At 41.0% G+C, this 16,940-nt stretch overlaps 1 protein-coding gene across 1 annotated transcript in view; it reads right to left on the bottom strand.

Moving 5' to 3' along the window:
- pdgfc (platelet derived growth factor c) overlaps positions 1-16,052 on the bottom strand; it is a 443,053-nt gene extending 427,001 nt beyond the window's left edge. Inside the window, exon 1 of the mRNA XM_041187762.1 lies at positions 15,715-16,052. Coding sequence (XP_041043696.1) covers positions 15,715-15,823 — 109 coding nt within the window. The 5' untranslated portion in view covers positions 15,824-16,052. The remainder of the gene's footprint in view (positions 1-15,714) is intronic.
- Positions 16,053-16,940: the final 888 nt, after the last annotated feature.

Raw genomic sequence — 16,940 nt, 5'->3', positions numbered from 1 at the left:
AATGTCCTAGAATGTGGTAGCTCACATCTGCTAGCTTCTCCACAGGGATATAGAGGCAATCCTATGTTGATTGCATTAAAAGGTCACCACTGCCTTATGCTTCTTCGCTAGTGGCTTCACTGGGGACCGGTGCGGCATCCTCCAGTCAGTGACACACAAAAACATTTGGGAGATGACAGATGACCTGTTCAGGACAGTGTACAATTTGTCAAAATCTACCTTTTTCCCGAAAGCCAGGCTGGAAGAGCATTGGGTTTTGCAACAGTCTCAGGTTTCCTGCAAGTGCAAGGAGCTATTGATTGAACACATGTGGCCTTGAGAGCTCCCTAGCAACAGCCAGTCATATTCATCATTAGTAAAGTATTCCACTCATTGAACGTATAGCTGATATGCTTTTTTCATTCATTCCTGGGATGTGGGCATCGCTGGCTAGGCCAGTATTTATTGCCCATCCCTAACTGCCCTTTTGAAGATGGTGGTGAGCTGCCTTCTTGAACCGCTGTAGTCCTTGTGGTGTAGATGCACCTACGGTGCTTTAGCTAGGGATTTCCAGGATTTTGATTCAGGCGACAGTGAAGTAATGGCAATATAGTTCAAGTCAGGATGGTGAGTGGCTTGCAGACACCCCTAGATGACACCATTTTGCCATCCGCAGAATGCAGCTGAGCAGAGATACAATGCAGCACATGCCTCTACAAGGTCCACGATTGAGCAGATGATAGGCCTCCTAAAAATGTGGTTCAGATGTTTGGGCTGCTCAGGGGGCCTCTCCAATGCACACAACAGGGATTGTCCTGGATTATTGTTGTCTGCTACATCCTGCGCAACCCTGTGCACAAAGTGAGGATGTCTTGGCTGAGGGAGGCATAGAAGACCAAAATGAGGATGATAAAGGGGATGGTGATGCCGAGAGTCAGACTGATGGGTCCACAGGGAGGAGCAGCACAGGAACACCATTTGGACCCGCAAGAATGCTCCTTCAGGCAGATTGATCATGGAAGATCATGTTCTTGCCCCCTGATCGCCACTCACCCACAATAAACCCATATCCCTTGACATCTTTATCATGCCAAAAGGTTTTGCAGTTACTTTGAAGTCCACTCACTGAGAGTGCCTCACCTGCACTATGACTCTCCAATTGCAAAGACCCCTGAAGCCTCAGTCCTAGATGGCCTTAGTGTTAGTGTGAGACTGTAATCCGTCATTGTGGACACCCCAGCCAACATAAACATCTTTCCTGCATGGACTCTGCAGGGCCCTGTTACAGCTGCTGATGCTTCACATGGATAGCCTCTCAGTCCTCGGCACGGTGCAGCACACAGGCCCATTCTACTCTCTCTTACCTCATGAACTAAAACCCTGGTTTTCCAATGATATCTGATGCATTTTGGTTGCAAACCCTTTATGCAAGGGCTACTGCAGCCCTTGATAGGAAGATGAACAGGCCAAACAAAGCTCCATGCGACAAAGGCTTCAGTCAACTGCACACACACCTCTTTAATCCTACATTCAATCCCTCTTGCAATTACGGCTAACTTGCCCATTGCCTCCTTACTTGAAGCCATCACCTGCATGTTAGCACAAAATGACAAATCACCAAGGAAGGCCAGTAATGAATCATGGACCCACCACAGCTTTCTCCAAACATGCAGGGAAGACTCTGGTTTTCCACAATTAAAAAGACAGTGGAGAGCTTCACTCTCTCAGCCCTCAAACTGCATCTACTGTGTTCCTTGCCAGTCACGTAGCCTGTTTAACTCCCTTTGAGGTACTCCTTGCATCCACCCACATCTCACATCAGGGCAATGGCAGCAGGAGATGCAATGACTTCACTGAACATTCTGCACAAACATAACTTTCAGAGCTCAGAACATAGTGAGCTGCAAGTAATGGCTTGCATGATGTGTGCCCAGACAGAACACCCACAAATGATGGTCAGTGCTTAATCATGACCTTGTGGGATTATTGAGTAATCACTATGTTGATAATGTGAGACAACTGAATCTATAGGAGTTTAGTGTTGGACTTTGATGGGGACCCAAATTCCTGACCCATAAATGCCTGTGACCATTGAAGCAACTAGCAGCAAAATGGAAACCAGGAAGCTTCCAAACTGTGCAAGTGAACATATTTTACAAGTGCCTAAAGTATATACAATGGTTGTACATTCGTGCCCCGTGTGACTTCACAACTTCCTTATCTTTTTCTATTACTATATCTAGGATCAGCCCCGAGATCTACAACTGAGGTGGAGGCAGCCTGCTAATAGCAGTGCCCTGTCGACTGTGATGACTTTGGCGGGTACTCTCTGGTGGCCTGAGGCGTAGAGGGCCCGGGCCTGTTAATGGTTCATTCAGGTGCAGGTACAGATGCACCCTCCTCGGCCTGACCTGCTGGAGGTCATGGAGTCACTGGCAGAGGGGAGGTGGAATGGCAGGGCACCCTTGGAATACCCAAGGCTGAAGCACCAGGGTGGTTGGCTGGTTCTCCTCCCTGATGGCACCTCCAGAAGGGGCACCTGGAGGGAGGTCGAAGTGCCAGTGAGGCTCGTCATCTGCATGGGGCTGAGCAGGTGCCGGTGTCCAGCAGTCCTCCAAGTGTCAGAGATCTCGGCTGTCACTGCCTCTGCCAGCTGTGGACCCATGTCAGTGATCAGATTGTGACCCAAGCCCACTCTAGAATAGGCACTCGAGATGAATGTATCTGCGCTGGTGGAGGATGCAGGTAAATGCTGTGATGGCACATCCTCTGAGGCATCTGAGCTATCATCCTCAGAGCTGGGTTTGGACGTGGAGCTGTGGCTGCCTATGCCTGCTCCTGAACTCTCCCCAGTAAGTGATTAACAAGCAGGATGTCCTGCAACTGATTGAACGTTGACAGCATGAAGAGGCTGGCACACATTCAGTACACATGTCCCACCTGATACTGAGTCCTACAACCTAAACTGCTGTCTGACATCCCTGTGCACTCACATACTTACACTGCCTGATGCCCTATGAGTATCAGTTTATAGTGAGTAGCCTATACCAGTCACGCTGGCAGAGCACAGCAGTTCATTCACCCTTTTTTTGCACTGCCAGGCAGCTCTCCTGTGGGCCCCATTTACGCTAACTTCCGCTCCGACCTCCACCCATGCCACTATGGTCAGGCAGGAGGGCCTCCTGCTGCCATCCCTGGGAAACAGCATCTCCCATCTTTCCTGGAAGACCTAGAGGAGGATCTCCAGGGAGGCTTTGCTGAACCGTGGGGCCACACATTCTTTGGTCCGTGACATCCTGGTCTTGATAGAATCCAGAGCTCCTGGGTAGCAGTGAGTGAATAGCTGCCTGGGTGCCCTTTAAATATGACAAATGGACCTTCAACCCCATGAGGTAACACGGGGATAGCGACTTCCTGCCCGCCCCCACCATGAGATTCAGCGAGCTCCTCGCGGATGCATATGTATTGAGCTGAACAGTGCGAGATCACTCATGGTCAGCTGTCCCGCCCACAGCGGGGATCACTCCAACTTTTGCGCCTGCCACCCAATTTAGATTCCAGAATGGAAGATTCCAGCTTATATTTAGTTAATGAAAGTAAGAAGCGTCATTTTAAAAAAAAATCATAATTGACAGAAAGTGGATCAGAAACTGAGATGAAAGGTGAATGAGTGCTAAATAATGTGGCTAGGTCTCATATTGTGTGCGTGCATCTTAAATGAACAGACTACACTAGAGGAAACCTTGTCAAACCTCACTAAAAATACTGAGTCACTAAGGCATAACTTAACAAAACAAAGGGAAGGCCATTTTAGTCCCTTATCAGTATTGCTCACCCAAGCTTCCATACATTTAACAAAGCAATATTGCTGAAACTTGTGCTCTGTAGAGATATGTGCTTAAATCACAAGGTGACATGTAATTACATGAACTGCAACATTTTCCTCTCCACGTGGATTGCAAACTGTTCTGTACAATTAGTACTGAGGGTTACTGACAGTAAGCAGGGCAGAATTGGGTGTGATGCCAAAAGTTGCAAGTTTAGTCTTCCAGAACATGTGAATTAATCAGATCCCTGAGCTAGTTCTTACTACTGTTTCTCAAATTCAGTTTTAAATGCTGTCAGTGTAGTAAGGAAAACAAATCAACTTCCATTCACTGTTGTGGTAAAATGGTATGCTGTGAGAAAGGCTTAAATGAAGAACCTTCTGTTTCTTCCATTCCACTAAATCCTGACAGACTGTCATGCAATCCTTTACTTGTTTCCTTACTGTCACAATACTCTGAACTGCTGACAACTTGTCCACAAGTAAATGCTAATTAACAGAGTTATTAACTGAACAGGTTACATGAGAACAAATTATAACAATTGAATGTTTTAGAAAACAGACACTGCATTGCAAACCTATTTTTCTTTTTAATGGTTATCATTATTTCCACCTATTTCTACCTCTATAATAACACTCAACACCACCCCTGTCTCAGCTCATCTATGCCTTTGTTATCGCTGGACTTGACCATACCACTGCACTCCTGGCCTCCACTCCTTCCCACATTTTTCTTTCTGTAACCATTTAGTCATCCAAAACGCTGGTGTGCATGTCCAAACTGACATCAAGTTCAATTTACCCATCAGCCCTGAGCTCATTGATCTACCGTGACTCCCAATTAAACAATTTTAAAATTCTGATCCTTGTTTTCAAATCCTTCTCACTTCATGATCTCATGATCTCCTTCATCTGCTCCAGCCCTCCAACCCTCTGAGATATCTGCATTTCATTAATTCTGGCCCCTCAAGCATTTCCAATTTTAATCGCTCTACCATTGGTGACTGTGCCTTAAGCTGTGTGGGTCCTAAGTTCTGAATCCTCTCCCCCAACCTCTCCATCTCTTTATCTCCCTTTCTTCCATTAAGAAGCTTCAAAACCTCTCTCTGAACAAGCATTTGGCCTTCTGAACTAATATCTCCATATGTGAATCATGTCAAATATTGTTTGATAGCGCTCCTGTGAAGTGCCTTGAGATATTTAACTATGTTAAAGGCTCTATATAAATGAAAGTTGTTGTTGGCAATGTTGTTGTTGCTGTTATTTGCATCCACCCTGTGTGGTTAAGGTTCATTTTCACATAGAACTGAACTGCCTGTTTTTTTCCCTCAGTTTTTCAAGAACCATCTGATTTAAATTCTATGCTTTAGCAATGAGAAAAGTGTCAGGTCTAACAATGAAAAGATTGTCTTAGGTGCCCTAAAGCAACACGATGGAATGATCATGTTGCTGCTGGAAAATATTCTGTTTTACCTTTAAAAATGTGTTGATGATGCTACAAGTTTGATGCGAAACCTCAGACTGAGTTTCTGACAGTGGTGCTTCAAAAATCTCTTAAAAACTCAACCCCATTCTTCTATTAAACCTGCTTTATGCTTAAAATTTTAACTTTATGTGAGGAATGCTCCAACTACCCAAAAGACCATTAATATTAAGCTGTTTCGCTTTTCAAAAACCCATCAGCCACAGCCGTTTAGTAGGTGGGCTGCTGTAGTGATAGCATTTTCTATGTCATGTTTGATTAATGCTTTGAAACTGCTGAAACGGTTCATTGGCCTCTAATGCCCTCTTTGAGAGAGAACAAAGCCACTGTTTCAGGTACAGTGTTTGAAAAAGTGCCCTTGGCTGCTTCAGTGCAGGCCTATAGCACAGTACCAAGTAGCCTGTACAGTAACTCTCCATCCTTTAGAAAATGTTCTTTCATTGATTCTGTAAAGAAGTCCTTCAAGTCTGCTGTTATGGTGCCTGCCAGATTGATTTCAACAGGTGTACAGAACAATGGCATGTCTAAATACTTTGCTATTTAAGCAAATATGTTCATGGTCATTACTTTCCTCTTCAAATACTTTGCCTGTTTATTGGTAGATAAAGCCTGGTTTTTCAAACTGCTAGGGGAAAAAAGCCTTCAAATTTATGAAGTTCCACACAGCCATGTGAAAAACATTCCCTGTACCATATTATGGAATCTTATAGCAAAAAGGAGGCCATTCAACCTATGTTTTCTCCATCCTATGTTGTACCTTTTTAAGGTCTCCACATCTAACCATTGTTTTATACAATATTTTTGCAAATGAGTTTTTTGCTCAAAACTTTGAGTTCAAAAGGATAGATTTGAACTATCGGACCGAATCTTAAACATGACTAACTATGGATGTTGCCTAATACTGTAATATAGTTTTCATTCTCAACCTTCATTTCTTGGGCTCTTTACATTGGCAAACTCTTCAGCAAGTTAATTATTATTATCCTCTAACAACAAATGCCTAAAGCACTTGATAATAGTATGTTACACAAAGAATTTAGGTTACTTTGATGTTACTGTGCAATAACACCTCTATAATAGAGACTGATACAAATCAAGATAGAATGTTGGAACACATTTTTTTCCTCCCTCTGTGTAAACTTTTACAAATTTAACTTGATTTGGCAGCAGTAAAAAAATGTATTGTCCTCATCAGAGCATAAATTAAAAGAGTACTGGTAAGTCAGGCTATTGCAGATGAATGGGATTTTCATACCCATGATGAAAATTTTCCTTGGATGTTGTATTGAAGTCCTGCTCCACCCCAACCCTGTGGTGCATCTCTATACTCATGTTGTAAGTGCAGCACTTTGTGAATTATGTAATTCTTTTATAGTCTTGTAAGCAATAAAACAATGAATGTCAGGCAAGCACTGCAGTTTGAGTCGAGTGCTACTGAACCTAACTCTTTCAGAGACACCAGAAGCAACATTCTTCAGTGGCCATAACTTCTATCTGCTCTTTCTCCAACAATTTGACCATTACAAAACAGGGAGAAATCTGATTAGTTACCAGTAGTTACCACTGCTAATATACCAAATTGTCCTCTTTACTGAGCCTAGATGACATCTCTCTAGCCTAATGGCATTTTTGAATGGGGAAACATTGGAGGCATGGTAGTGGTCCACGACTGGAAAATAATAACCTTAGTGATGTAAGGAAGAACTTGCATTTACTTGACACCTTTCTGAGTTTCAAACATCCAAACACTTCACAATCAATAAATTATTTCTGAAGTGTAGTCACTGTTAAGCAAGGCATATAATTTGCACACAACATAGTTTCACAAACAGAGAATGTGATAAATGATCACACGTTCTGTTTTGGTGATATTGAATAGAAGTGTTGGCCAGAATAGCAGAAAAAATTATCTTTAAAGAATTGTTTATTTCCACTTGAATAGGCAGACAGGAGCTCAGTTTCATCCAAATGATGGCATCTCCAAAAACTGTAATATTCCTTCAGTATTACAGGATCACAGAATTGTGACACCATAGTGTCAAAGTAAATTTGAGTAAAACTATGCTCCTGGACTGAGATTTGAACCCATGACTTTCTAAGAGGCAAAAATGCTACCAACTAAACCAAGCTGACACTTATATACTGTTTAATGCTACCACAAATAGAAAAATTGTATCCAATCAGATAATTTATATCTGAAAATGTGGAATGCTATATTTTTAGCTGCACTCCTCTCTTTCCAAAATTTCTATTGACATTGTGGGCTTAACTTTCTTCTAAGATATTTACATGCAGTGACTGCCCATAGTACCGTGATGTTTGGCACACTTGTACTGCAAAACAGTTTCCCATTTTTGAGTCTTTCTGGGACAAGCAGAAGGGAAGTGTTCTTTCAGGGACAGCAGCCGGTCAAATTCCTTTTCCTTATTTTCTTTTTTGGTAGCTGTTTTGGTAGCATAACAAAGTCAATCAATATTTCATTTGTAACTCAAGTTTCTGATGGACCTCACCTTTCATGCTAGAACACTCAAGGACAAACATAAACAAATAGTCCTTCAGACATCTGCATGGCAGTGTGATGTCTCCCAGCTATTTTGAATGAGTTCAGCCTCTGCTGTTTGCCAACTACAAGTGGATGAAAAGTCTCTTCATTTTTGCAGTGAGGTATACAGAAGCAGGGGTTGTGCAAATGAGACTGAAAACAGTTGTGCTATATATTTTAATTATTATATTTAAAAACTGTCAAAGGTAGTAGAACATTGAATGAAAAGGACTTTCAAAGCAAAATATTTTCCACAACCAATTTCAGAATGTATTTTCTTCCTTCTAAATAATTCCTTGTATAAGAGAAGAAATGTTTAGGCTCAGCATTATAACATAGTCACCCAACATAATATATCAGGTGAAAGTGGAGATTCTTACTCAGCTAAGTGGCTGATTCATAAGAAGCAAAGAGATTAGCATATTTTTCCTGTACACGTACAGAAAAGATTTCTCCACCAGGGACAGAACGTAGATTGTACTTTACCTTTATTCCAACACAAAAACTGACTGAAAGTACATATAAATTCACATACTTATTCTGGGGCACTTAAATGTTCTTTGTGTGCGAACAAAATACAGCTCGTGGAATCTTAATACACACTCAAAGCTGAATTGTCTGTTAATTGCTAGGGACTGTCATTAAATGGTCATTATTGAGAGTACTCTGATGATCTTCAAGTCAAGTTTCACCAACAAAAAAAAGCTCAAATTGCAGACACCCACAAAAGATTATTTCTAGCTAATGGATTTACATTGTTGTGTTGTCAATTATGACATCCCAGATGTGACAAGCTCAAATAAAAAGACTTAATGACATCATTAAATTACCAGAAGGGACTGACACGAGTGGAATTTTCTTTTCAGTCGTAATACATGGGGGATTATGACATCATTAGCTTAGAAGTCACAAGGGCTCTCTGTAACTGGCCCCAGACCAGCTTGTTTTAATTTAGATCTTCACAAAGCATTTGACATTCTTTTTCCTAACTTTAACACAATTTAAATGATACACCAAGGGATGGGAGGGTATATCATGCCCCCATCTGTGTTTCTTGATATACAATAGGCACATTCATGCTGCTCCTAAAACCTCAGCATCATTATTACTGAAACCTTCAGCTGTGCATTGGATTCAGAACAGGTTTCAGCTGTGTCCCAGATTCACAACTTCCAAGTTCTAAACAATGAGGTTGAGATTTTTGGGGCTGCTCATCAATTTTGGTTCTAAAGCCACTCTTGAAACATAATTTCATAAATGCAATGCCAAACACCCAGACTCCACCCTTTTGTGTTCCCATGCTTGGTGTCAGTGGCCTTCACTAATGCCAGAGTAGATATGGTGTGGAATTCTTATAGCTATAAGTGTTCCTGTTTTGTAGTGCATTCCATAAACATTTGTAACTGGTTACCTTAATTACTTGCCAGGATGCATTTGGCACATTGATGAAAGTTTTAGTTGTAAGTATGATCAAGAACATTGAGCCTAAGACTGCCAGTAATCGATGTATACCACATGTGTGAACTATGGACCAGGAGTTCGCTCCAAATGGAAGTTAACAGATTAGAAAAAAGCACAATACCTTTGTGTGTCTTTATGCAGTCCCATTGAATAGTCAGGCACATAATCATGTCCACAATTTTCCTCAAAGTACATGATTTTAACAAATTCTTTTGGGGAGATATTGGGCTGAATTTTCCCATTTGGATCATCTTCCTGATTCCACACAATGACACATATCATGTCCACAATTTTCCTCAAAGTACATGATTTTAACAAATTCTTTTGGGGAGATATTGGGCTGAATTTTCCCATTTGGATCATCTTCCTGATTCCACACAATGACACCATGGGAAGGGACTTGAGGATAGATTTTGGCAAGTGAGGAATGTTGTTTGAAATATTATGATGTATAATAAAATTCAAGTGGCATGGCAGATTACATTAAAACACCTACATCCCACTTATTGAGTAGAAGCATACAGCTTCTGAGATATAATTTCCCGTAGGTAGTGTGTTCCTGAATTTCAGCTGTGTTACCATGACGAATGATACAGTGGAAGTCAGGGATTTGCAGAATAGAGGTGAAATCAAAGGTAAAATCACATGGGACTGCTCACACACACCCTCAGCAGTTGTCAGAGAAACACTGGCAGGCATTTACAAGCAGGCTGCCTGTGTGTCTTCTCAATTACAGCAAATATTAGGCATAGTTAAGGCCTTAAAATTTCGTACAACATCTTAGATGTGTAAATAACAGAAATCTTGGAGTTTTCAAATACACATACAAAAAATCTTTGCATCATTTCCTGCAGATATATTACTGCAGTCTATAATTGCTTAAATGGATCTGATGGTTCGTTTGGTCTTTTTCCCCAAAGGGATGTATTGTTATATTTAGTTTTATTATCCCTTCCTTAAAATTTGTGTAAAAGCCATTGTAGTTACCTACACAGGTCTGAACAAAGCAATTTGAACATAGTTACCCAAGCATGCATTTAACAAGAGTAACTGTTAAAAATGTTGTCTTTATGATGTTATAATTCTGATGATCAATGTATGCTTTGCCCACAAAACACTCGGCATTTTAAAAGTAATTTGGAAGCTGTGAAATACTTGGGGGTGCCATGTGGGTGTGAAAGGCACAATACAAATCCAAGTTCTTTCTTCTTTTAAAGCATTGCATTTGTGGCTTACCTATGCAACAACTGGCACAAAAAAGGTGACTCAGGTCACATAACCACTAAACTGAGACTCACATCAACAAGATCATGACAGCAAATACTTGAGGTGACATTAGTTCCATTCTTTTAAAGTGTTAACAAGCTGTAGGTTCCTCACAACACAAAATGTTGACAGATGGCTCATCATAAGGTAAGCTCCCCCACTTACAGGTAAAGAGTTACAAATTTCACAAACTGTTTACACAATAGCATTGTTATAACATCTCATTATAAGCCATAGCTAACAAAAACATTTGATTGTACAGGAAGATAGGTGCTGCTTTACCATGCTGCAGACTCAGTGAAGTGTTCTTTACTGTCAGGCAGCCTGCGCCGAGGATCTGGTGTGTGCCACTACAGCGTGCACACAGAGGCAGATCTCTCTATGTCTACATCATCATGAATACCACCTATGTACAAGTAATTTTCCATTTGCATGTGCATTTATTTAGTCACTTTATTCCTAATGAAAAATGATAGCAGCTTAAAACAACTTGTTCATACAGGCAGAAAAGCACTCTGTACAAAAGCCTGCAACACGGGTTGTGTTGTATTCTAAAAAAAGACTTCTGGATTCCAGTTGAAGATTACCTAATTTTACACCAGGTAATTGAGGTCATATTGCAGTTAACCAAGACACTCTGTAATATACCTCCATAATGTGGAAAGTCTCCTTTGGTTAAAGGGTGAAGGAGTTAAAGCTTACCTTTGCAGTAGCTCTTAAGAATTGCAAATGGAATGAACTGTGCCAAACTCAGTAGTTTACAAATTAATTTAAGCCTTAATTTGTACTTTCAAAGGGTGTGTTTTGAAACTCAAGCAGCCATTTTGATTCTTGACCACTATAACAGCAGTGCATTTTTACACATCAACATTTTTGTTGAAAATATAAAAAAGCTGTTTATAAAGGAAGCAAAAACTAACAATGCCATAAAAGGAATAAAGCTAAGGCACATAATGTACTAAAGATGAGTAAAAGCTTGTCAAAAAAGATGGACTTTGAGAAAACCTTCAAAGGTGAATAGAGAAGCAGGACATCAGAACTCTTTAGGGAATGAATTCAGAGATTAGGGCTGAGGCAACTAAAGGCTCTGTCATCAACGCAGGGGTGGAGGTGAGATAAAGGAAGGTAGCGTGCATATTAAACAACAAAAAACGGAAAGGTATGTAAAGAGATGCATTGCAAGAGGAGACTGCAGAGATGGGGTTGGATGAGAACATGCATGGAAGAATTTAAAGAAAAATTAAGAATTTTGAATTAAACTGGGACAGTGAGCCAACATTAATCAGCAAGGAAGGGGCGGATATGTGATGTCTAATCTGGGAAAGGATATGACCAATTGCAAATTAAATAAATTGGAGTTAACAGTGAAAGCAGGAGAAGCCAGTAGAGAGGATAATGCAGGTTTTGGAGCTGACTAGTGTGGATTACGGTCTCAGCAGAGCTGCTTAATAGTAGAAATGGCTAATGTTGTAGAGATGAAAACAGGCCATCTTGGTGATCAATAAATGTGAGACTGGAAGCTCAATGCTAAATTGATAAGAATGCTAAAGTATTGAGTTATCTAGTTCAACTTTAGCAAGTAAAGTTGGATGAAATGTTATCTTCTCGCTGTCAGGCTCACAGTCTGAAAACTGATATTGTCAAAGTAATTGGTGGAAGTGTGGAGCTACATGTTATCAGCACAGCTATGAAACTAGTTAACGTCACCAAGAGACAGCATGTATCTGAGAAAGGGACCAAGGATAGAAGGTCTCCTGAGGTAATAAGCAGCCAGGAAGGGGAGCATTGGTGGAGATGTATTGGCTGTGTTTTAACAGTTAGGAGCACAGCCACATGAGGCCAGACCCAAAAGGTGCAGTCCCATTTAACTGGGCAATGAAATGGAGCCAAAAGATGAAGAAGCCTGGCATGGTCAACCATATTATACACCTCAGTGTGGTAAAAGCAGAACAAGTGGAATTAATGCACTGCATTCACAGTCACACAGCAAAACATTTCTATCTTTGATGATGATTTGTTTTGATGCTGCAAGCAGAGTAGAAGCCAAACTGAAAGAATCCTAATAAAGTGGTTTTGTAGGAGATCTGTGAGACCAGGGCACTTTAGAGAATGTTAGAAAGAAAGGAAGGTTAAAAACCAACACTTGAACTCACTGCATTTACCAAAAAGATGTTCCGAGGTGGACTTCTCTGTGCAGCATATGTTACACCAGTCCTGGTCAGGTATGTGTGGCAAGAACAAAACTGACTAGAGTGACCACTTAAGTCTTCTTCATACACATTGAACAAAGAAATGGCATTCATAGCATCTGTGGAAAATGTCTACTGACATATCAGAGCAAGACTGCGTTAAAAATAAAAGCTAGATGAAAATTTCCAGTACAATGATAATACAAGGACAGTGTGTGTTCGGACATACATAACCGAGTTTTGGGTGAACTCAAGTTTATTGAAGGTGGAAGATGTGAGTTTGGCCAAGAGAGTATTGGAATAGGCGAGTCTGGAAATAACTAAGGCATAGATGAGGGTTTCAGCAGCATATGGGCTGAGGTGGGCTGATATTACAGCGATAGTAGAAGTCAGTTGTCTCAGTGCCAAAATTATGCTCACTGACCTCATGGGCTCCCAAGCTACCAATGCCTAGAACACATAATATTTTCATGTTTGTCTTCAAATTCCTCCATGGCCTTGCACCTCCTTAACTCTGTAACTTCCAAGAATTCTGAATTCCTGCAATTCCGACCTCTTGGGCATCTCGATTTCCTTCACTCCCCCATTTTCAGCCTGCTTTCAGCTGTCTAGGCCCCAAGCTCTGGAACTGCTTTCCTAAACCTCTTTCCTTTAAATCCCTGTCTAAAAGCTCACCTCTTTGTCTAAGCTTTTGGTTGCCTGTCTTTTTCTTAAATCTGCCTCAGTATCAAATTCTGTCTAATAATATTTTATGAAGTGCTTTGGGATGCCTGTACTATGTTTAATGCTTTAAGTTGTTTAGTAAATTATAGCCAATTCATTCCATCAAATATAAAATAATTGAAAAAGAAATAAAATGCAATTGTGTTTCCTACATTACAACAGTAACTGCACTTCAAATAAAAACTTGACTGCTGTAAAGCATTTTGAGACATCCTGGTGAAAGTGCTACATACAGTTAGTGCAAGTCTTTCTTTTTCCTTTAACTGGAAATACAAGTCATTCTGTTCTGTAAATAGAAAAAAAGATTAAATGTTTCAGTATAACTCCAAATGTATTTGGTATAACCCTTTGTCTGGCAAAGAGCTTTGTCAGAGTTTTTAACTGTTGCCTTTTCTCTTTACAGATACTGACTGACTGCTGTGTAGTTTCAACATTTTCTCTTTGCTTTTCCAACATGTGTAGGTTTTATATTTTAAATATATGATTGGTTTGAACATACTTGAATCCAAAAAACTCAAAAAATACATCCACCAACATGGTCACACAGGACTTAACTGATGTCTAAATCTAACAACTGCTTGATGTTCAAAGCACTTGCTGCAATATGTGGCTATCAGAACAAGTTACACAGTCTGATTCACATTACTACTAAGGTCCACCATGGTTCCTGGATACAGCAGTCCCTTGAACTGAAGCTGCTCATTTTTGGGCAATTGTTGTGCATTGACCAGCGCCAAACCCCAGGACCACACCCAATGCAGAAATAGCTCACCACAGAGAAAAAAATCCCCATTCTTTAGCATGATCCGCACTTAGAACACAAATATTCAGAGTTCTCGCATTTAAGCAAAATAATGTTTTCACGGTTTTACTTTTCAAACAAATGCTGTTTCCAAAGCATGAAATCCTTTTGATGTAATCCTGTGATCTCAGCTGCAAATTGGTATACAAAATGTAGGAGATTTTGTCATGTCCATAAATCTGGCTTAATGTACTCATTAAACTAATCTCAAACTTTATTTTGCTTCGAACCTGCGCTGGATTATTCTAAACATTTCTTACTGAGGGGTTGGACGGCTTTAAAAAAAACACAGGAATGTCATGCTTTGCTTGGCTTTTTATTAGCCAGTCTAGGTTGTAATCTAAAACTGTCAAGTCCCAAAGCTATATAATTAGGTAGTAATGCATGGGAATTGAGAGTGAGTTTATCATGGCTTTTAACGTACCGATCTTTGTTTTGCCAGGAGGGCGGAGAACAGCAAGCACCTTTAGCTTCTCCATTTCGAGTAAAAAACACAACAGTAGGTTCAAGGACTGAAGTCAAAATTGGTATTTGTAGTAATGTTTACCACAATTTTCACCCAATTAGAGCCACGATTTATGCGCGCTGGTAGATTAACATGCCTTTCTGGAATAAAACAATTCGATCGATACTCTCGCAGTCTCAGTGAGACTCCAGGAGTAAACACAAGTTGTCTTCAACATCATTGTGAAAAATAAAGCGTTCAAATGAGAATTCAATGTTAAATGGCACAGGCACGATGGGCCGAATGGTTCCCTTCTGTGCAATAAGAAACAAATGAGAAAGTATGCTTCTAAAGTCGTTGTGTGAGTGTATAACTCTCAAGATGTGATAGTAATGGCTTAGTCCGGACTGGTGGCTGGATGTCAGTGTACAGCTCTTACGCTGACTTACTCTTTTGATCGCTTTCACTGCCTCTTCCAACTTGTTCTGACTGTGAGGCCAGCTTTGTTAACGCTGCTCTTTGATCAGCGCCCTGGCTGCCTGCAGGTGCCAGATGTCATCGCGTTTACAAGCAGCGTGGCTCAGTTAAAAAACAACACACCAACCTTACTCCAGAAGCACTCGATTGAAAACTTAAAATCTTTCCGAAGGTAGAGCTTTTTTTTTAAGCATGAGGGATACTCAGAGGGAGCCAGTCGCATACATTAAATCACTACCCTGCACGTTTTTTAGAGCAAGAATACCTTAAGGAAAAGTTTGTTCTCCGGCAGCGGGCAGATCTACATTTCCCACAAAAAAAGTTTAAACAAACAAAATCCCAATGAGGGCCAGGATTCCCTCAGTTCAGAAGTACTATCGCTTGTGTGTACCGGGCTGCACTGAAATCCATACCTGTAAGCGATCACCCACACTGGCAAGTGAGTGCAGCAGAAAGGAAACACGCCAGGAATTGCAAACTCAACTTTCTCGCATCAACGCGAGAAAGGAAGAAAGACTTACCGTTTTGTTCCTTGTTACTTGATGGCTGGATCTTGTTGATTTGGGCTTCCGATCCATGATGGCGGAAGTTGAGAGCCGATATTAGCAGTAATACTAATGACAGGGACATTTGGGGAGGAATGTTTGCGAGCTATCGGGACAGAGCAGACAAGACAGACACTGGGCTTCTTCACACTGACTCACTCCCAGCCGCCGCTTCTACCATGAAGGATGCCGAGTGCAGGGACCCTGATGTGCCAGCATTTCCACCAGATAATCACATAGTGGCTTCCACATTCCGATCCAAAGCACTCCCTTCTCTCTCCAACGTGCCCCGATCCAACGATCGCATTTATCTACTCAATGGCTAATGTAAGGCGGAAAAAAATGACAGACGGTTATGCCAGAGCCGAAGGTTTTTTTTTAAAGGCGCAGCCAAGTACTTACGCACACCTGTCAACTTTTATAAACTTCTGGATTAAAAAAAACTTATAGATATATAAAACTTGCCGATCTCTGTTTCCTCCTCCTTGTTTTTTCCCCCTAACATTAACTGGCAGTGTAAGATTTTTCTGTCCGAATAAAGTTTTGGTTGAAATTACTTTAAAAGGTAGTTTACCAGCGAACAGCTGGATTCCATTATTGCAGAGTACTTTCAAGTGGCTTTTTTCATAAAAAGAGAAAAAAGGCTGATCTAAGTTTTTTCCCTCTCTTGACGTCAGCTAAAGACAAAAAAAACCTTTAAAGTGCTGCCTGTTGCCGTGTGAAAGTAAAGGTTACAGTTTAACGCATTTCATGTCATTGCCCCCCCCCCCCCCCCCCCACCCATCGCCTGCTCTGTTCAGACACGCTGGGTGTGCTCTGACTCTCGGCTGAACAGAGCCTGCCAACTGGCGACACGACAGGTGGTATAACATTGCTGGCTGCAAATCTCTCCAGGGGCAAAAAAACTTCAGCCATCAGATTCACATTGCAAGCCTTAATCCCCGCGTACACTTTACAGGTCAAGCCCTCGGATTGTTTATCAACCAGTTTAGGACAGTTGAGAAACCCTATATGTAAAAAAGTAAAAGGGCCAAGTAAATGCTTCAACTACTTTTCAAAGTCTCGCCTGCACTCATTGAATTTACATAATATAAAATAAAATGAGGCGTCCGGATTGCCACACTGCGTGCAGCTCCCCTCTGATGTTCGAGGGCTTTATCGCAGCCGATGCTCTGCATAGATTGAACTTTATACACTACCTA

This window comes from Carcharodon carcharias, chromosome 1 (genome assembly GCF_017639515.1).
Source record: "Carcharodon carcharias isolate sCarCar2 chromosome 1, sCarCar2.pri, whole genome shotgun sequence".
NCBI classification, from domain to species: Eukaryota; Metazoa; Chordata; class Chondrichthyes; order Lamniformes; family Lamnidae; genus Carcharodon; species Carcharodon carcharias.
The sequence above is the reverse complement of the archived record's forward strand: the minus strand, read 5'-3'. Positions and strand labels throughout refer to the sequence as shown.